Here is a 21,400-nt window from a genome sequence, read left to right as displayed (position 1 = left end):
TCTTTGTGAAGAAGCGCTCCCCATCTCCATCTTATTAAAACAGACCTTTTTAAAAGTATGTGACTTTCTAAATCAGTTTGTAAAGGGTATTTACATGGTTTTCAGCAGCTGCCCCCCTGCCCCCCCCCCCCCCGCCCCGCTATGTATCTTACTGCTCTTGCTGCATAGGTGTGCAGCTGTAGAAACGCAAAGGTTGAGAAGTACCCTCCAGTTCCCTGTCATAAGCACTGTTAAAAAAAACCCTAAACAAAATGGCAGTGGCTTCATGGTTGTGTTTCCATTTGCTACCATTATCTATGTATACTCATTCTTTTATTCTTTATTTTTCTGTTGTAAACAGGTTTAATTTTTTTGATTTAGAGCTGCACAGAGGAAGTTATGATGCTGTTTGTTCAGAACAAAGTTACATGTTAGTTTGTTAGCTGAATTGTTTGGGTTTTCTGATGCAGCAAAATAAGTTGCGCTATCAAAGTTCACCAAATATTAGAAGTGTGTTATAAGATGAAGTTGCTGACATGTTATACCATTATTTAATAATCAAACTGATATCACTTGCTATTCTTTTAATTCCAGGCCCTATGACAATTTTAAAAAGGGAACATTTGTTCTCTACAAGAGCACGTCTCGAGATTTTGAAGTTCATGTTCGCCAGTGGGACTGTGGAAGTCTTCACTACCCAGCATCCTGCAACTGTGGCTTTGTTGCCAAAGAAGGAAGTGATATAATTGCATTTGACATGTGCAGTGGTCAGCTACACGAGACACAGCCTCACTTATCTGTAATAACTAGAGACACAACAGGAAGCAATGTTAGAATCACTGAATCCTACCTAGGAAGAAAAGTAACAGTAAGTAGTAAATAATTGCTTGTGGATGTAGTGGTTATCTCTACAGTTTTTTTTACCAATTCACACCAACTTCAGAACTAAAACATTTTTCAATTTCTGCAACTAAGCAATAGCATAATGTTTAATTTACAATCATAGTCCTTTGGCTAGTGTTTTTTGCTCGTAAGTGAAAGGTGATGTCCTCAAAAGTTAGGATGTGTTGACATGCATGCATTTCTGGAACCATGTTGTCAACCACAGAATACAACCCTTGTGATGAAAGTGCAGTGTTCAGATGCAATATGCACGTATTTAGAAACCTTGATGTTCCAAAATGATATCTGTTTGCTCTGTTTCACTCATGCCAGTGTCACCTAGGAAGGCTGTGCATGCAGATAATGAATTATGCCAAATGTCATCCACAAAATTAGAAGTGTAAATGGTCTTTCTAGATAATGTGGTCCTCAGTTAAAACGTTCACATTTACTTTTATAATTTCCTGTAGCTTTTCTTTTGTAGATAGAATTGCTGTAGGACTCCACTGAACATCAAATGAAGCAGAATGTTAAAATGAAACCCTCAGCTGCTCTTTAGTCACTGTTGGTCTGGAAGGCAAGCCATAAAAACTTGGCTTTGGCTATTGCTGTAAAACTATTTTAAATATTTAACTTTTATCTGAAGCACTTAATCTGAAGACTTCAGATATGAAATATTAAGATGACATTAAGCAACTGAGAAATTAAAAGGATATTAGGAAGAAGAAAAATTTAATTACTTACTTGGATTTCTACAGCAAATTAATCCTATAAACAGTATTTAAGCTTGCAATGGGTTTTGTTATTGAGGGTTCTAGTATTTCTTTCAAGATACTGTAGAGTTGCCTAAAATTAAATAGTAAATATTTGAGACTATTCTGAGCTTTGTCAAACATTTGGAATCAGCTTTGCAGGTAGAAAGTTATTCTATATTAAGCTACTAACACAGGGAATCATGTAGCTGAAAAGAAAGTTGATAAAGGTGCTGACAAAGTCTATCCATATTATTAAAATCATCCTTTTCCATATGTTTAACATGTGAAGTGTGAGCAGCCCAGCTGATCTTTGATTCTCTGTGGTTTTGTAGTCACTGACCTTCCACAGCATACCTGCTAATGGTGGAAGAAGTTTTTGGACCTATAATGCACCACCTAGCTGCTTGCTAAGGTTGAGAGGTTATAGGGGTTTTATTTCCAGGGCTTCATGAGAAGAAACAATGAAATTTGTCAGATCTAGAATAGCTAGATCAAGAATTTGATGGGATGTCTTCGTATGCCTGTTCTTTTCCAATTGCTTTTTGCCAGCAAACATACCTGGTTCTATTAGGTAAAATAAAAATGTTTCTAGTGATGATGTCATCAATCTCATTTTAGGTTTTATTTTCTTCCGGAGCTTTTGTTCGTGCTGATGTTAGTGAATGGGGAATGAGCATAACACTGAGGGCACCCAGTTCAGATTACAGACATACAGTGGGACTCTGTGGCACCTTTGATGGAAGTGCAGAGAATGACTATCACACCACAAGTGGGGTGGAAATCCCAAACCATGCTGATGTTCCTTCCTCTTTTATTAGGGAATGGAGGTAACAAAATACTTCTGTTTCAATCAAATGTCATCATTTTTCTATTCAAACTTTCCTTCATGTTCTTAAGAACCTAAAAAAAAATAAAATAAATAATCTAAGTTTTTAAGTTAATGCTAGAATGCTGTCATTATATTCCATAATGAATTGAAAATTGAAACTGAAGTGCCAAAATGGTATTTAAATAGCAGAGGTAAGGTCAGTTTGAGAAGATTTTGAACAAAATATCAAGGTATAAAGAAGATATCCATTCTTAGTTCTTTGGTTATAAGTTACTGTCATAGTTTTGTGATTTAACTGGTCTTTAAATATAGCTGTACGGTGCAGATTCTGTGATCTATGAAATATGAAATAACAAAAAGCAAAACAAAATAGTTCAGATATAGTTTCATGTTTTTCTTTTTTCTCTAGAATTTCGCCAGGAGACAGCTTGTTTGACAAGACACCTGCTTCTTTAACATCTTCTAGAAAAATGGTCTTTTGTGACTGTGCACTTGAAGACGCTGGACTGTATAGATCAGTGAATAAACTAGAGACAGTTTCACAGTCAGAACTTCCTCTGTCTTGTAAAGAAAGTGAAAATGGTAGATTTCTTTCTTTGATACCAGGACTGGATGTCACTGCTGAGTATCTTGGGCCCTTCAGTCTTGTCAGAGGCTTAAAGAAACGTTCGTCTGCACATGAAATGGATTCATCTACACTTCTGCAGAGGGAGGATAATCAAACCAATCGTCATAAAACATCACAAGTAAACACACATGTCTCTGCAACCTCAGTGGGAAATACTGCTGTAGAAAGAGAAAGAACTTCAAGCTCAGGCATTAGAAGAAATTCTCACCATTACAGTAGTCATCTTGAAAAAAGTCAACCTGTTACAAGTAGGGGAAAGCGCCAAAACTATTATGAATACCATCCAGTATTTCTATTCCAAAGTCTTAGCCAAACAGACTTAGAGGAATATAGTTATTTTTTTCCAGAGGACTATGCCACTGACACAGACCAGAAGTTTCTCCCTTCTTGGCCCACACCCTCTGGCCTCACAGAGCCTAGCGCTTTGCTACTATGCCAGCAGTCAATAGCTAATTCCAGTATAGGAAGATCTTGCAGTGGCCTTCTTGGCCAGCGAATAGAGGATGCAATCAATATGTGTGTTAAAGATTTGCTGTTGAAAGATGACCTCACGTGGGCAGAAGCTTCCTTACCTCTTCTAGAGAATGAATGTGAGAAAAGAGTTTTAGAAGAAATAAATTACAACCAACAGGAACTTGAAGGGTCAGTTGAGAGCCTACTTACAGCATTAAAATGTCCCAGTCTCTGCAGTGGTAATGGGGAATGTACAGAATGGGGCTGTGCATGTTTTCAAGGCTACAGCTCATATGACTGCAGCATACTGTCTGGTAAGTGGGTTAGAAAAATGAGATTTACTTAATAATGCTCTCAGTGTTTCTGCAACATGCATTTATTTTACTGCCTTTCTCTCCTGCTTTTGTATGCCAACAAGGGTTCCCTACAGTGGCCCAGTTCATTATCCAGCAAGTTCCATTTTAATACAGCCATAATTGTTTTCTATTCAGCGTTCTTGTTTCCTAAGGGCAAAACATGGACTTAGTTTCTAGTATGTCAGATTTTAAAAATTTACCACGCAGTGGGTTTGCAATCCAGAGTATTGCCCCAAGAAATTAGCAATGTTTCCACATGCTGTCTTCTTCAGGGAAGATCTGCCATGTCCAGCCATTCCCTAATTTTTTATAGTCTATGTGATTATTTACTGTAAGTGGGATGTTTTTCTCTCTGGTGATGTTACATCTCTGTAAGCTGTTAGGTATGGTGGGAGCAGAAGTGATGGTGAAGAAAAAAGTACAACAAAGAGAGCTGGGCAGGATGGTTTTGTTTTGGGGTTTGTTTTTTTTTTTCCAGTAAATAAAAACAGTAAAAATTCAGTAACCAGGTATCCTGGAAAAACAGGAAAAGTACTACAAAAGTCAAAACTATATATTCACCTGCTGGAAAGTAGCGAAGGGGAAAGGGACCTGGGAGTCCTGGTGGATAGGAGGATGACCATGAGCCAGCAATGTGCTCTTGTGGCCAAGAAGGCAAATGGCATCTTAGGGTGCATTAGAAAGGGTGTGGTTAGTAGGTCAAGAGAGGTTCTCCTCCCCCTCTACTCAGCCTTGGTGAGGCCGCATCTGGAATATTGCGTCCAGTTCTGGGCCCCTCTGTTCAAGAAGGACAGGGAATTGCTTGAAAGAGTCCAGCGCAGAGCCACAGAGATGATTAAGGGAGTGGAACACCTCCCTTATGAGGAGAGGCTGAGGGAGCTGGGTCTCTTTAGCTTGGAGAAGAGGAGACTGAGGGGTGACCTCATCAATGTTTACAAATATGTAAAGGGTAGGTGTCAGGATGATGGAGCTAGGCTTTTTTCAGTGATATCCAGTGATAGGACAAGGGGCAATGGGTATAAACTGGAGGATAGGAGGTTCCACGTTAACATCAGGAAGAACTTCTTTACTGTAAGAGTGACAGAGCACTGGAACAGGTTGCCCAGGAGGGTTGTGGAGTCTCCTACACTGGAGATATTCAAGGCCCACCTGGACAAGTTCCTGTGTGATGTACTGTAGGTTACCCTGCTCTTGCAGGGGGGTTGGACTAGATGATCTTTTGAGGTCCCTTCCAACCCTTGGGATTCTGTGATTCTGTGAAACAAAACCTGTTAATATTTTGTTTCACAGTAGTGTTTTTCTTTTAGTGACCTATTTAAAAGCAAATAGAGAAAGATATAAGAGAATGATGAAATATTTTTTTCCTTTTGAAGTCAAATAAACTGGTTTTGCTCATAAAAACTATTTTTGAATGTTCTAATCTTAGCCAGTTTATTTGCTGAAATAATTTCCACCTGAGATGTTTTTGTTTAGTTGTTAAACAAAAAAAATCCCATTGCAAATTATTGCAGGATTGTAGCCTCTCCAGTTTCTATTAATACAGCCTGAGTTTCATTTAGATTTTATTATGCAAGATGACCAAGCAAAACACATATTCAAAAGTGTTTGTTATCACAGGAATATTCTCTCTTCTTCGTAATACCCAAGTTCCAAGAGAAGACAGAAGCTTAGCTTTAAAATTAAGATTCATTTTAACAATAAAAAAATGTTTATGACTTTCTTCAGATAGGTCCAGATTTCATTGTTTATACTTTTCTTAGCTGGGTAGAGAAATACACATATTGCTTAACGTAAATGCATAAGAATGAGTGAATATACTAACATTCATTGTCTAATCTCTTCTTGTTGAAGCCCAGGCTCCAGAAATTACAGAGTTGGAGAATGCTGGGCTGTGCGATATTCAACAGTATGACTGCACATCAGTGAGAGCTTTTGGACATGGCTTCAGGGAGTCACTCAGTCTGAAATGTGAAGTTGTCAAACTACAGGTAGGTCTCCCTGAGTATTAACAATCACATTTTAAACTTATTGGAGAATGAGGGAAAAAAGTCTAACGTATTATTCGTTGATGTGGGTACAACCCAAAGCTTTAGTAGAAGGTAAAAGCAAAGGCAGTCAGCACTTTGCAGCAGACACTCAAGTCTTTGCAAGATTGCCATTTCCTCCATGATAAGAGAAATACAAAACAACAGCAATGTTTAGCAGCCGAGAGGGAGATAACTGCATATAGCAACTACCCATCAGAAAAGGGCAAGGGCAGCCCTATTAGTAACAACCAGTACATAGTTGTTCAGGTTTTTAAGTGCTTATGGAGAGGAACTGAAGTACCACTTCTTTGAAAAACGATGGCAAGGTTAAAGACATTATTAGATTTCTGTCTCAAATCTAATGCTTGAAATAGCCCTTTTATAAACATAATAAATCTGTTATGAAAAGAGAAAGGCATTTCTGATGTGTTGTCCATTTCCCTGCAGTAGAAGCCACAGCTATTTAATGATACGTGTCAGCTCTATACCCCAGGTTTGAACAGATTAAAAATGTCGCACTGTACGGAGAGAGTCTTGTTACTCAGATCTAGAATTTGCTGAAGGCAAATTTACAAGCAGTTTACAAGTGTTATCCTGGAATAAGCAGATGGCAATTACAAGGTTTTATGTCACGTTAGATATGAGAATAAAAAAATCCTTCACAGTAAAAATGGGTTTCATTGATGTAATAATGCTGGGGGGAGCTGGTGAAAGGGGAACCATTCAATGGGAAAATTTTGTTCTTGAGACAAAAATTTTCCTCAGCTAGTTCCAGTAGATGCTGAAATGATTTTGACAGATAAAGCAATACTGCCTATAGATTTGTCTTAAACACAACATATATCCACTCATCTGCAAGTTGGCTTGAAATGATAAAATTGAAAGTTTACACTTCATTAGGTTAAGAGACTTTTAGACCAAGCTCACAGTGAAACAATTATTTGGAGCTCACTTATCACAGTTTGGAATGTCTCAGTTTTAACTCATGGCAAGCTATTCTGATATAGGAGTGTTTGTGGTGATGTATTTGGCTCCCAACTACAAATACTTCCTATTATATTGATGGTCTTCTCTCTGACGAGTGCCAGGTTAGAAAATGAACACTACTGTTATTATCTGCAGTTGAGGAGGAAGCTGGGAATTTTTTCCTTGAAAATACCGAAGAAGGATATTTGCGGGTTTTTGGTTTGTTTTATTTAGTTTTGTTTGTTTAATTTTTAGGTAGAGTAATAGTGACTTTATGCAAATGTCAACAGACTTGCAACAGTAGAGAACTCCACGTATTTTAAGATTAAACCTAAATGATCAAAATTTCATAGAAGAGGCATTTTAGCAGAATTTAGAGCTAATACACACTAAATTTCTTATTTTTTATATTTTAATTTCTGAAAGGTTAAATCCATTGTCCATGGGCTGTCCCACCGTGTTAAGGAGGATGTAGGTCTCATACTTGATGCTAGAAGAAATGTTTTAGAAAATTCTATATTGAAGTACCTCACAGATGGATGGTTACTGCACAGCTCTTGATAGAGGTTTGTGTAGGATGTCACCAAGGAAGCTATAATTAGACAGACCCAGAATTTACTAAGATTTTTGTGAAGGATGAGAGTGTGTTTTAACCTCCCAAAAGCAAAAACACAGTTTTAGTTCCTTCTTTCTTAAGTTGAATTGCAGAAATAAGTTTTTTTATGAACCTAACGAGCTAGGAAATAGTAGATCTGAAAGGTTTTTACTTGTGTTTTGAAAGGTTAATCTGTTTCTGAAAAGATTATCTGAACTTGCCTCCAGCTCCTAACAAAAGGTTTCTGGAGAAATAGACTGCGTCACATTTCAAAGGTTATAGTACTAAATGCACTCAAAATTACATATTTGGAAGTATTTAGCTGTTACGCTTTTACTCACTGTTGCTGTGAATTACTTAACTGAGTATAGGATGAAATTAAAACAAAATGGTTGGTTGGAACAAAGGTAGGTCATAGGTCTTTCCAGAAAAAGCTTTTGTTTTACTTCTGTTTTCCTGTTTGTAAAAAGCAAAACAAAACAAAAATAAAATGCAAAGCCTTATCAGCAGATGACTCCTCTTGTCAGGATTGGGATTGCATAAATATCACGACTGGCTTCAGCAACTGAAAAAATGCGCTAGCTCAGTAAAACCTATTCAAGCTTAAAATTATTTTGATCTTACTGTTCTCTTGATTCTGTCTGGATTCTTACTTCCATCTAACTTTATTTTCAGTATCCTTATTCTGGCTTCCACATCAATACTTCAGTCAAATAGTATTCTCATACCTATTCTGTTGCCTTGAACTCTCAGGATAGATCCTTGGATGACTTGTACTCACTGCAGTTTAGAAGAAACCTCTTCAGGGTTAATGGTATAATCTGTTGGTTTGTGCAAGGGCTTAATGGCTAGCTGCCAGTATTCCTCCAGCACTCGGAATGATACCTGAGCCCTGCCAAAAACGTCATCTCTTCCTTCAACTAAAGCTTGTCCTCTCATGGGAGCAGAGATGGAGAGGGACAGAGGCACTTATACATCGGATCAGTGCTGTTAGGGGATCACCCACTGCTTAACCCTCCCATTACTCTCCAGCTGGAAGAATTGCTTGTCCTTGGCAATGCAGTGCCAAAGAGCCATGTGGCAGGAAAGACTTCTCTGCTTTTTCTTCCATGGGAGCAGGCTTATGCAGACATCCATGTGTGCAAATAATGGCATTTAATATTGCCTACTGTATTGTAATCCAGAGACAATAGATTTGTCCAAACTATGTAATACATGGGGTTTTTTACTGTGATAAAAATATTTGCTTGCTGTATTTCACTGAAAAAACAGATTTTCTGTCTTAACATTTAGTATAGTGATGGACAATGGATTCCTGGACAACCTCTCTCTATGCCAGCTGCCTTCCAAAATTCCAGGACTGTCGACTGTCAGTTACCAAATGATGGCCAACAGTCTGATGTCATGGATCTGGTTGATTATAAGCCCATTGCCAGGTGGCAAATAAAGGTACTTGCAGAAATTTCAAGTATTCATTTACAGATGTTCCTATTGAAATGAAAATATACTGCATAGATATTACCCTTTTTTAAATGGTACTAAAGGTGGGACTCGGCTTGCTTGGCTCAGTTTCATCACCCAAGCTTATGAGTTGAGTGCCATTTGAGAGTGTTCTTCTCCAAGAGGGCCCCAAGATTTGCCCTAGGACCTAAAAAGGCACATGTTCTTCAAAGATAGAAGTTAAAGGCCACATACTTACCCTAGAGCATTTCAAATTGCATTAGACATATTTATGAGACAATTGAGTTGAGGCCAGTCTACTTGTATGAATCTTTCTGTGAGGTCAATAGAGCCTACACACTATTCAACTTACTCTAAAGTAGACACCTACATATGGTTGGTCAAATACCTGTCTAGACTTATTGGCAGCATTGATTAGATTTCTGATGACTGTTAAACAGCTAAATGTAGGTATCTATCAATGAGTTGAAGCTCATGTTAGCACTCCATGCTGGTGATATGCTGATACATGTATGGATTAATTCATTTTTACTGTACATCTTGCAGATTTCTAATGATGGATTCATTTATAGCAACTCTAAAACAATGATACTCTATGATGGAGCCTGTCAGACATGTGAGCCACAAGAATCTGGGTTATGTACATTAAAGGTATTTATTTCGTTATTCTCCCTGTTTATTGTGAAAGTAGGCATAATTTCAGGCAGAAAAAAACCCTACAAAAAATGAGCAGATGTATTCCAACAGGGAGTTCCCATGCACAGAAATGATAAGCACAGAAAGAGAAGCTGGCGTGAAGTACTTCATATAATTACCAAATAAAACCTAACATGATGTCAGTTGTTTAGATTTAAAAGCAACTTATTTAGTGGAAGTGCAGATAGATTAGATTTTATTTGACACTTTACAAATGTATTCAGATTTACTGTTTAATAACCAAAAATTAATGAATCACATTGTCATTTCTCTAAAAGGAGAAAACATGCAACATAGATGGACTCTGTTATGGTGAAGGTGACACAAATCCAGCCAGCCCTTGTTTGCTCTGCAGACCTGACATATCAAAGTTAGCTTGGTCAGTTGTTGAAAGTAAGTTCTAAATAGTTTTGGGGATTTGTTTCTGTTTTTTTGTTGGCTTTTTTTAATAGCAAGAAGTTGTAAATATACTAAGTTTTCATATATGTAGAAATAGTGAAGTTTTAACTAGTTAAGTTCTTAATTTAAAATTTAGTACCCACAACTTTAGCTTGTAATTTGATCTTGTTTTTTCATCTGATGTTTCTCCTAATTTCTGATAATAAATTTTGTTTTCCAGACCATACATGTAGAAATCGGCTTCCTCTTCCCCTCCCCCAAGTAGCCTTTACAAATAACTAATGAAAATTTACCTCTCTCAGCCTAATTGACTGAAGTGGTTTGATATTTGGCACAGCTACATCCACAAATGTTTGTGCTTGACATTTAGGAATAAAAGCTATTTTCCAACAAATTATTCTGGTACCAAACAAGAGGAGAACACAAACTGAATGAAATGGTGTGTCATTATTTATTAACCACTTAATATTTGGACATAATCCATATTGATTCTGTGATTCTAAATACAAGCATTTCATCAGTGTTTTCATGGGTGAATGTGCTGGCAAGACTCTTCCTGGGTTGGAGAGGGTCCTGCATGAGTAGGACTTCTTGTCAGCAAGACAGGTGCCTGTCTTGCTGAATCTTTTCCTAGTCCAAACTTGTCCTGAAAGCCTAGGTAGCTTTAACTATTCCAAAATAATGAAACCTGAATTAAATGAATGAAATCAAACTCATCCAACAGTCAGGGAGCCAAAGGATTTCCATCTTACAGCCGTGGACTGGAATTCAATATTGCCAGAGTCAGAAATGGAAGGGGCAATTCCATAAGCCAAGGAATCAGCCTTTTCTCCAGAGTGGATGACATTTGGAACAGGGTGTCAGAATCAAATGCTGAAACACACATTACAGCTTCTTCACCCTTCATGGTTTCTGCCACAGTGGGTGGGTTCCTTCATGGAGCAGTCATTTCACTGTAACCCAAAATTTAGCAATCTTAATCACCTTCCTATGTTTCAGCTTCAAAACTTTAACTCTCCCCAGGGCATCTGCTTCTCTCTTTCACAGATCTTGTCCTGGTCCTGGGGTTTTATTTATTTGTTTTCACCTGGTGTCTCTAGAAATCTAGTTATTCCTGCCAAATAGGTTAGAGCTCAACAGTGGAGGCATCTTAAATAGACTAAGGTTACCAGTAATTTGTTGTGTGGTTCAAATCATTCCTAGGAACAATGAATGAATAACCTATTCCATCACCTCATCTCAGTTTTGCCAAGGTGATCACTGCAGCCCATTCCCAAGTATTGCTTAACAATGTCTGTTCGTTTATTAATGGAAACAGCGATCACTTTTTTTTTTTATGGCTTCCTGTACTTCCATCTGCAAACTGTCTCTGCATAGTTAAAATACAGCATTAAATTTGATAAATTCTGAATTCTTTTTATGCCTAGGTGCAATGCGTCTTTACAAGCTCTTGTATTGAATAAGTAATTTCTTGGTTATATTGTTACAGTTTTAATGAAAATACCTAGTGTTTTCCCTGTGCTATTCAAATTACATTAGAATGTAAGAGAAATAATTACGTGTGACTTCTATAATAGAAAGATACGCTCCTTTTACTTTTTATAAATATATTGCCACTTTTGCTTAAAACAGGGATATATCTCCTTTGTTACAGACAACCAGCCTCCAGTGCTTGAAAATTTTCGGGGTATGCTACAGACTTTTTATGGAGAAGATTTTGTATATCAGTTTTTGGCTTCAGATCCAGAGGGCTCTGCTATTCATTTCACATTGGATTCTGGTCCAGAAGGTGCCAGTCTTTCCCCATCAGGTCTCCTTTTGTGGAAAGCTGTGTCAATGAATCTCCATAAATTAACATTTTCTTTGACAGATGACTGCAATGCAAAGACTAAGGTAGAAATAGAGGTAATGCATGTTACAGTAAAATGACACCCAGCAGTAAGATGTTTAAGATACCTAATTGCAAAACTCATAGCTAGTTCATTAAAAAAAAAAAGTCATATTGGGCATGTCTTGTAGGTCAGTGTAAAATCGTGTGATTGCCTAAATAATGGCTCATGTGTGACAAACATCAATTTCCCACCTGGAAGTGGAAGATATCTTTGTGTGTGTGTGTCTGGATTTGAAGGCCATCTCTGCCAAGTGAATACTGACGACTGTAAACTTAACCCATGTGGTACTGGCAGCTGTGTGGATGGAATAAACAGCTATTACTGTGAATGTCCACCTGAACTTCAAGGTAAATTGATACTTTACTATCACATTTAGTGATAAACAGAAGTTTCAAATGTTATGTCTATGTTGCTTGGTATTTTGTTGGTTTTGTTTGTTTGGGGTTTTTTTTAATTTTTTACTGTAAAAGGGTTACTGGTAGAGTATGAAGAAATTTTATGGTCTTGTGATAAAGTTACAGGACCTACTTCAAGATTTTTCTTGCATGAATACAATGGTTGTTTATTTTATGAGAACAAATTTCCATTTTTTAACTCCACACAGGTGAACTCAGCAACATGGTGAAACATAGGAGTGATGAGTTTTGTTACAGTGTGATTCCTCCTGCGCCCACAGCCCAACATGTAGCCCCACAGCCCAACATGTAGCCCCACAGCCCATCTTCTCCATATTCTGTAATAAGCAGGATACTGATATAAGATGAAAAAATGTGAACAGCAAACCTAGTCAGCCCTACTTACTACACTGAAGTACTGTGTTGCAATTGATAGATGCCCTTTTTATATTTCAGCACCTGCATATATTAGAATCATATTCTACTTTTATCTTTTATAAACACACTGTCAAAGCCTAGTGACACAATATTATAAAAAAAATCTGTATTTCAATGCAGGTAAAAATTGTCAAGATGATGTAGACGAATGTGTATCCAGTCCTTGCTTCCCTGGAGTGTTTTGCTTCAATACTTTTGGTTCTTACTGTTGTGGTCCATGCCCAGATAATCTTCAAGGAAATGGAAAGTCATGTTATGGTAAAATTACTTGTTTTACAGAAGAATGCTGTTATCTTATTGTCCTTCAGATAAAATACCTTTTGGTTGTGCTTCATGTTTCTAACAGAAATTTAGATCTCTTTTCAATAGTGAGCAAAAGAGGACTGTGTCTCTGACTGTTGGTGGCTGGGACAAAATCTCAGTTGATGACAACATCAGACTGCACTCAGTCACTTAGTTCTAAAACACTTTTCCAGGTGACTAGGAAAAATGGATGCAAAATACCCTGGTTTTTTACATCAAATTAGGATACAATTAAATGTATTTTTTTTTCCTGCTTTAACTTTGTTTGCAATTTATTTGCAGCTGAAGCAAAAGCAATAACTAATGTTCCTTCACATCTTTTCTTTTTAGAAACCTTTGAAACCACGAATGTTGAAAGAAAGGATTCCACAGCAGAAATTGGAGGGAATAAAGGTGATTTTTTTCATGAAGAAAATGGAATTTCTGATTCACATACTGATAAGCATATAGCTGGCAAATAAAGGTTCTAGTCAGTTTTATGTTACTCAACTTTAATTTTTCAGTTTGACTCAATTCGTTATTGGTGGTGTATTCTAGTCTGAAAAATTAGTCTGAAATGTCAATATCAACAAATCCCTTAGGTCAGTCAAGTAATTTTATTGACAGTGTGATGTATGACACTCTTACAGTTGCCTTTTGTTTTTGTGACTAACCACTGACATAAAATAGGCAACATGGGGATAGGGACATCTGTTATATGAGATAAGCAAAAGTTTGTGGCATTATGTTGAATGACATTTTCCTACTTTAATTCAAAGGAAAGGTGAAAGATATAGCAAGCGAATGTCTTAATTTCAGAACTCAGTAAATGCTATTGCTGGCATTTCCATTTCTGTGCCTGCTGAGGCTTTCTTTGCAGGAAATTCTCATGTGTCTTTTGCCTTTATCTCTGAGTTGCTAGTGGGGGAGGAGGAGAACTCTTTTACTCTGCTGCCAGTGCTGGATCATTCTTCAGCAGCTGTAAAATGGTTTGCTTTTCCACAGTGGGAGACAGCACTTGGTGATGCAATTTAGTGAAGTTTAACCTTTCGTAAACTATTCTCTATTACTGTAGTAAATGGGATTAGGGGCTGAACTTACGTTAGGTTGAATAATCTTCCTTCAGTTTCATTCCTTCCTCTGTCCCATAATGCTAAAAGCCCCATACACAGCATTCTGCCATTACAGTGCCACAGCACACCAGGCCACCCGCTTTTCCTGGGCAGAATAGGAAGAATATATCCTTCATTTGGCATTCTTTTCCAAAAGGAGGCTGAGTCAGTCTCTGTTACTTATAAAACATCCCACTAATAAAACCCATATAGAAGCTTCAAGGAAGTTGAGAAAAATTTGGGGAGCAAAATATGACAATTCTTTTGCTACCAGGTGGTGGGTTATTCACCTAAAATATTGTCCATCAGTATGTATAAGCAGGTACATGGTTGAATATTTGCTTCCAGACTCCGGGCTTATTACTAGTGCTCAGACACACTGGTGAACCATAAGCAGTATCTTTTCTTTAAATTCTGTTTCAGTTATCTACTTGCAAGGAGTAGATGGAGCTGGTAGTTTGCTCTGACAGTAAAGCTGGTTATTGACCCAGTATGGAAAAATCTCTGCTGCCTGCCTCATATGTATGGTGCATTCTCCTTATCTTCCAGCCAAGAAAAGACATGGTGAGAGTGGGAAAGAACATAGTCAGAATACCTTGATCTTCTCCAGTTCTGCCAGTTAGTTCTACTGCATACATGCTTTCTAATGTAGCACATGGAGAGACTGTGAAGCAATCTGAATGGGCTGTATGTTTTTTCTGTTCAAAAGTCATTCCCTATTCTCAGAAGGGAAAAAAAAGTCTCATAATATTCCTGTACTTCCCCCACTTCTTTCTAACATGCTGTAGGTTTTCAGCAATCATCATTTGAAAAGGATTTAAGCATCTTGAGCTATATTTCCAGTACTACAGATGTCCCCGAGAGATTTATTTCTACAGAAGTAGTCAGTAGCAGTACTCCACCATCTTCCACAGTAAAAGCCATCACTGCTTGGAAGTCACTTCATTCTCAGAGAAGTGCTTCTGTACAACCTGCTGTTATTGGAAACATCGCTCATGCTCTCAGCACCATCAGTGATCACCTTGCTAACATGGAAGAGAGTTCTTCAGTATATGCTGTGATGCCTGCATCTTCACAGAGCCATGTTGCATCACCTGAGGAGAAAATAAGGGCACAAGTGGAGGCCTACAGCTATTTTGAGACCAGCAGGAAGAATTCTAGCAGCACAAAAAATATAAGCAAAGGGCTTTCTTTGCAAAGCAAAGTTCTCAAAGGTGGAAATACTTACAGAGTTCAACAACTATTAGTCAAGCATAAGGCGAGTCCTTTACCTTTTGGCCTTGTTGAAGTCACTGCCCCTCCAAAAATGCTTCCTGAAGAATTGAGTGAAACAGTGATTTCTAAAGCAGTAACCTGTACTGATTTACCCTGTTTTCCTGGCGTACCTTGTGAGTCACATCAGGATGGAGGTGTCAAGTGTGGTCGTTGTCCTTATGGTTATTATGGAGATGGCTTCACTTGCAGAGGTATTACAGATAACTGCACTAAATGCTTTGCAGAAAAGAATCTTTTGACATCTTTATAACTTTGTGATCAGTGAAACGCATAAAGTATTGAATTTTCTCATTTTCATTATTAATATTGGCATAGCCTAAAGGCTTTTAGTTGTATGTATGCACTTAAAAATACTTTTCTGATGTGTCTCAGCTCCCCTCTTATGGGAAGGGACCTGATGGATGTTATGTGATCTGTTCATTATGTTAGAAAAGACAGTTGTGCTGAAATGCCACTTTCATTTTCCTTACTCTTTTCTTTGTTTTCTTCATTGCCTTTCAGCCAGATGTAGACAAACATGTGGCAAAAACATGGAGTGTGTGGCACCTAATATTTGCAGGTGCAAGCCTGGTTATACTGGTTATAACTGTCAGGCTGGTGAGTATGGCATTTTGTTTTGGCCTGTGGTAACTCACATCTACAAATTAATGATTTGAATATTCACAGTTAATTTTTTTGCACAGCTCTTTGCAGACCTGATTGCAAAAACCACGGGAAGTGCATTAAGCCCAATGTCTGTGAATGTCGTCCAGGATATAGTGGCTCTGCTTGTGAGGAAGGTAAATGGAATATTTTTCATTTTTAAATCCATAAATGCCTAAAGAATGCTGTAGATAACTTCCATAACAGCAAAAAGATGTGTTAATTTTACTCTAATAGAATTCTCTGAGTAACTCTGTGAGTATAGCTATGTATCATACTTCTTTTCTATCCACTGTAAGTGTTGCTTGTAATTGAATAGTCCTAAATTTAGCTATCCCAGTAAGTAGAGGAGTTAACCAGTGAATGTAGATGCCTCTAATATAAACACTCTCAAAAAGTGGGAAGTCCTGTCTGGAAGTTGTCTCCTATTTCTTCAGGGTGTCCACCATTGTTGGGACTATAGGGATGCTGGGGAGGGACTCTTTGTCAAGGACTGCAGTGACAGGACAAGGGATAACGGGTTAAAACTTAAACAGGGTAAGTTTAAATTGGATATAAGGAAGAAATTCTTTCCTGTTAGGGTGGTGAGACACTGGAATCGGTTGCCCAGGGAGGTTGTGAGTGCTCCATCACTGGCGGTGTTCAAGGCCAGGTTGCATGAAGCCTTGTGTTGGATGGTTTAGTGAGAGGTGTCCCTGTCCATGGCAGGGGGGTTGGAACTAGATGATCTTGAGGTCCTTTCCAACCCTAACTATTCTATGATTCTATGACTCTCTGTTGGCATGAAATAGTTCTTGTTACATTTTCCTGTCACAAGGCATTGTATATGTCTTCTTATTTTATTTCTAGTTCTTTGCTCACAGTCAGTTATTAACATTTCCCTTTTTCTAAAGCATAACCAGTCCATGCATCTTTTTAGATTGAACAAGATAATTCTCTATTTACAGCACATTGTAAACCACCCTGTCAAAATGGAGGCACGTGCTTGGCCAGAAACCTCTGCACCTGTCCATATGGTTTTGTGGGACCGAGATGTGATACGAGTAAGAAAAAGAGCATAAGGGAAGAACAAAGAACATTTCTTATGTTCTTCAGGAGAAAAAAAAAAAAAAAACAAATTATGGTTTAAATTTTTTATGCCCTCTGTCTAATGCTGGCAATTGACATAAAACCCAATGCACTTGGAAGGCTCCCATGCTTGGTCCTTTCCAACATTAGTTAGATAGTATTTGCATGTAACTTTGAAAACATTGTATACTGTGAAAATTGCAAATAGTTCATTATTTATGATTTATGAATGTAGAACCATTGAATATGTTGCGTATCATGATATTATCTTCAGAACAAACATAGATGTTTAATATGTCCTTACAGCTTTTTAACTTCTGCCATCTTAAATTGGTTAGATGCTGGTGCACATTCAAAAGTTGGTATCAGGGAACAGCAGTTCAAAGAAGTTGGGATGCAGGAAAACTGAATTCAGAATGACATTATGGAGTCTTCTTCTTTTTTTTTTTTTTTTTTTTTTTTTACCTGTCAGGAACACTGGAAAATTTGCTGAAAAATTGTAGTTAGTCTCACAGATGTTGTCTTTTGCACATTGAATTCTACATGCTGCAATTTGGCAGCTCCAGATTTTGGATAGATTTTGTACCGGTAATTTTTATTATTCAGAGAGTCCAAATTTAGACATGCTGTTTACCATTCCCCGGAATGTGCCACTGCATTTTTGACCCCATATTGAGAAAGTCCTTTGTTCAGCTGCTTCTCAAATCCCAGGATTCTTTATTCTCAGTTTTTCAGTTTTTCTTGCTCTAGTTTCAATTGTGAAAAAAAAAAAAAAGCTTCTCTTTGCTAAACTACTACAGAAAATGAGATAAATGAAATGTTGTCCTGAAGAAGTGAGTCATGTTTTCCCACAGCCATGATATTTTAATGTCTTTGGTTGTTAGTATCATGTCACTCTAAGCATGCAGCTGTACTTGCTGAAATGATGGAGGACGTGTGAATTTTCTTGGAGTCTGTCAAATCCATTATGTCTCTTAGTATTGAATTTTTTTTTATTTTTTTTTTGGCAATTTATTTCAAATTTTCTAGATTTTTAACACTGAATATAACCAGACCATGGATAATTCTATGGAAAAACGTTTATTTATCTTTATATTCTGGTGCTAGCTTTTTGTGGCTTTGGGACTGGATTAATCTATTCAGGATTCCATCTTCAATTAGTGGAATTGTATGCTATTTCCAGTGTTAATGTCTGGGAAAGAACTAAAAAATTAAGTGTAGTTTGTAACGTATATCTCTCTTTCTTTTCCCCACCTGCTGCCTTCTTTGTTCTTGCCTAACTTCTTGGATGGAAGTGGTTTGCAACAGGCACTGTGAAAATGGTGGTAAATGTCTTACTCCAGACACCTGCCAGTGTAAACATGGATGGTACGGACCTACATGCAGTACAGGTAACACTCCTACAGCTTTTGTATTCCTCAGAGAGCATCTCTAGGACCTCCAATAGTTTGAAATTTGGAACCGCATGGCTCAGAGAGCAGCAATGTCTCTGAGTGTTAGTTTGCTGCCAGCAGCACCTCTAGAATGTCTAATACTGATTCTAAAATTCTGGGTAAAGGTTTTATCTGAACGGTGGTACTTCCACTTATCTTAAGTGTTTAATTCCTGTCATTGCAACAGAAGCATGTATGTTATAGACTTTACTAGGATGTCATGCTTCCCACTGTTCCTGACCCTGTTTCTGCAGCAATGTGTGACCCCGTGTGTCTTAATGGTGGTTCCTGTACTAAGCCAGATGTTTGCCTCTGTCCACATGGATTCTTTGGTGCCCAGTGTCAGAATGGTAATCTTTTTTTTCTTTCCCCTCCACTCTTGCCATTATGAGGAAGTCTGTGAGAAAACATAGTTGTCTTAACGCAAAATTCACAATCACATCATGTACCTGAGAAGTGGCGCAAAGCAGAGATTAGATTATTCTTTTAGATTTTCTGGCTGATTCAGTGAATGTCCAAAGAGACCGGAGGTTCAAAATTTACCTTGTCTTCTACTCAATTTTTGAGCAATGTTCAACCAGTTCCATTGCATATTAAGTACTCTGGTTACTCGTGTACATACAGACAGTTACCAAACTTGACCCATCATTATCTGATTTTGTGTTTACTGTTGACATAGGCACCAATTCATATTAATATAATTTTTATGAGATGGGCCTGATAGTGCTGAATGTCTCTACAAGCAGTCAGAATTTTAGTGTTGCACTGTTATTTCCTAGAAGTGTATTGGTAAATCAAACAAAATGCAAACTCCAGCCTTTCGCTCCTGTTTGTATCTTTTAGCTGTCTGCAGCCCACCTTGTAAGAATGGTGGTCATTGCATGAGAAATAACATCTGTACTTGTCCTGAGAGGTACACGGGCAGAAGATGTGAAAAAAGTAAGGCAGTGTTAAAATCCTTCCAAAAGTAACCAATATATTATTCTGTAATCATTTAAATATATTAACCAGCAGATGGTTTTGATTTTAAGGTGTCTGTGAGCCAAGGTGCATGAATGGAGGAAGGTGCGTAGGACCAAATGTTTGCTCTTGTCCTTCAGGATGGAGAGGAAAAAGATGTAACACTCGTAAGTGTCTTGCAGTTAACAGGAGAACCATACCTTAGAAGTAATATATGACTAAAGGACAACTCTGTTCACACAGTTAATACAAAGCACCAAAGAACTCAAGAATGAAAGATTATAGTCTATAACATGTCAGCAAAATTTAGGATGGAGAACTAATACCATGCAGTTCTTAGGCTGAATCATGAGGCCGAAGTATCTTTTAAATTCTTGTGTATAAGATAATATTCACTTCTTTTTAACTCTTGTCCGAATAAGAAACATCTGTATTTCTGCAAAGAGCTGAGTCAGTGAATTGAAAGAATTTCAGTTTGTGCTGTAGGACATTAAAGCAGATATAATAGAAAAAGAACTGCAGTGAAAGATTGGGAAACTGTGAAAACAGGGGGTAATGATTGGAATAGAAGATGCAATAAGCATCTTTAGACCCTCTTTAGAAATAGGACTATGATGGTAGCACAGCTGTGGGTCACATTGTATACTAATGAAGATATTGACAGTGCATAAATAAAATGTGGCAGCATGGATAAAAGCAATCTGCCTGAAAGTCAGCATGAGGATGAGTAGTAAAAATCCAATAACTAAAGTGTTAGTGTCTGTCACAGCATCCACTTGAGGCTCCGATACTGATATGGCCAATAAGCTCTAATGGCATGGAGGGAAAACAGTTTTCCCTGTATTACTTTCTGTAATTAATGGAACGTTTTACCAAAAAAACCCAAACTACCCATATTAACAGGGGTGAGATATTGTTGGGTGCTGTGTAAGAGAGATTTGATTATCAGGGAGTTAACCAATGAGAAATGATGGTGGTTTAGATTATGGCTTTATAAGCAGAAATGAACGCCCAGAAAAATGAGTCTTAGAAAATAATTTTGGATGAAATGTTCATGAGTTGATTCACCATGTGTTAAGCTGCATGACTGAGAAAAGATCTCCCACTAAGGTGTGGGGTTTAGATAAGGCAATTTGGGAAAAAAATGAAGCTATTTAGTGGTGCTGACTTAAATTACTATTTCAGGCTTTTGTAGCAATCTATGATTCATCAGAACATCTCAGTGCATGCTCTGGATGTAGGGCATTTTGCTTGTAGTTGCTTCTCTTCTTTAATATCCTCCTGAACTTAGATGTGACTCTTTTGTATGGAAGGCACTTAACCTCTTGTAGGCATTCTGAAATGCAAATAATAAGTAAAGGTAATCACTTGCGCTGATGATGTTTGTGCAGCGATCTGTCTTCAGGAATGTGAGAACGGTGGAGAGTGTATTGGACCGAGTACGTGTCATTGTCCTCCGCAGTGGGAAGGAATCCAGTGTCAAACACGTAAGACCAATGTGACCTGAAAGCTTTTGCTTCAACACAGTTACGAATGCTTCAGCCATACATAGTAACTAGAAGTCCTATATCCTGTATTTTAACCCAAGTTGGTGTCAAAGGCATGATAAAAAGTAGAGATTCCTCTACCAGTTCTGAAGACTCCAGACTATGATGGTAGTCTGGGACCATGGCAATATGTGGTGACTTGCTCTAACACAATATGCTGCTGCGACAGCCCTAAGAGGCCATTGCAATAGCTTGAAATAGTAAGATGCGTTAAACCCCACCTTACTCACCTCCCTTGCCCAGTCGTGTGCATGCCCTGAGCATGTTTCCATATTAAAACTGCATCAAAGCATAATGGGGATGGGGTAGGTATAAGAACATTGTTGGCTC

The 21,400-nt window shown here is 37.8% G+C and overlaps 1 protein-coding gene across 1 annotated transcript in view; it reads left to right on the top strand.

The window, feature by feature from the left end:
- The window catches only part of VWDE (von Willebrand factor D and EGF domains), a 33,233-nt gene that overhangs the window by 11,481 nt on the left and 352 nt on the right, over positions 1–21,400 (top strand). The window contains exons 9-28 of the mRNA XM_065666226.1: positions 574–847; positions 2,235–2,443; positions 2,855–3,840; positions 5,734–5,870; positions 8,764–8,919; positions 9,478–9,582; positions 9,906–10,020; positions 11,681–11,931; positions 12,046–12,265; positions 12,872–13,009; positions 13,385–13,447; positions 14,934–15,611; positions 15,922–16,017; positions 16,104–16,199; positions 17,010–17,105; positions 18,426–18,521; positions 18,818–18,913; positions 19,407–19,502; positions 19,595–19,690; positions 20,915–21,010. Of these exons, the coding sequence (XP_065522298.1) occupies positions 574–847; positions 2,235–2,443; positions 2,855–3,840; positions 5,734–5,870; positions 8,764–8,919; positions 9,478–9,582; positions 9,906–10,020; positions 11,681–11,931; positions 12,046–12,265; positions 12,872–13,009; positions 13,385–13,447; positions 14,934–15,611; positions 15,922–16,017; positions 16,104–16,199; positions 17,010–17,105; positions 18,426–18,521; positions 18,818–18,913; positions 19,407–19,502; positions 19,595–19,690; positions 20,915–21,010 (4,100 nt within the window). The remainder of the gene's footprint in view (positions 1–573; positions 848–2,234; positions 2,444–2,854; positions 3,841–5,733; positions 5,871–8,763; positions 8,920–9,477; positions 9,583–9,905; positions 10,021–11,680; positions 11,932–12,045; positions 12,266–12,871; positions 13,010–13,384; positions 13,448–14,933; positions 15,612–15,921; positions 16,018–16,103; positions 16,200–17,009; positions 17,106–18,425; positions 18,522–18,817; positions 18,914–19,406; positions 19,503–19,594; positions 19,691–20,914; positions 21,011–21,400) is intronic.

The sequence above is a fragment of the Lathamus discolor genome, chromosome 2 (genome assembly GCF_037157495.1).
Source record: "Lathamus discolor isolate bLatDis1 chromosome 2, bLatDis1.hap1, whole genome shotgun sequence".
Taxonomy (NCBI): Eukaryota; Metazoa; Chordata; class Aves; order Psittaciformes; family Psittacidae; genus Lathamus; species Lathamus discolor.
The sequence above is the reverse complement of the archived record's forward strand: the minus strand, read 5'-3'. Positions and strand labels throughout refer to the sequence as shown.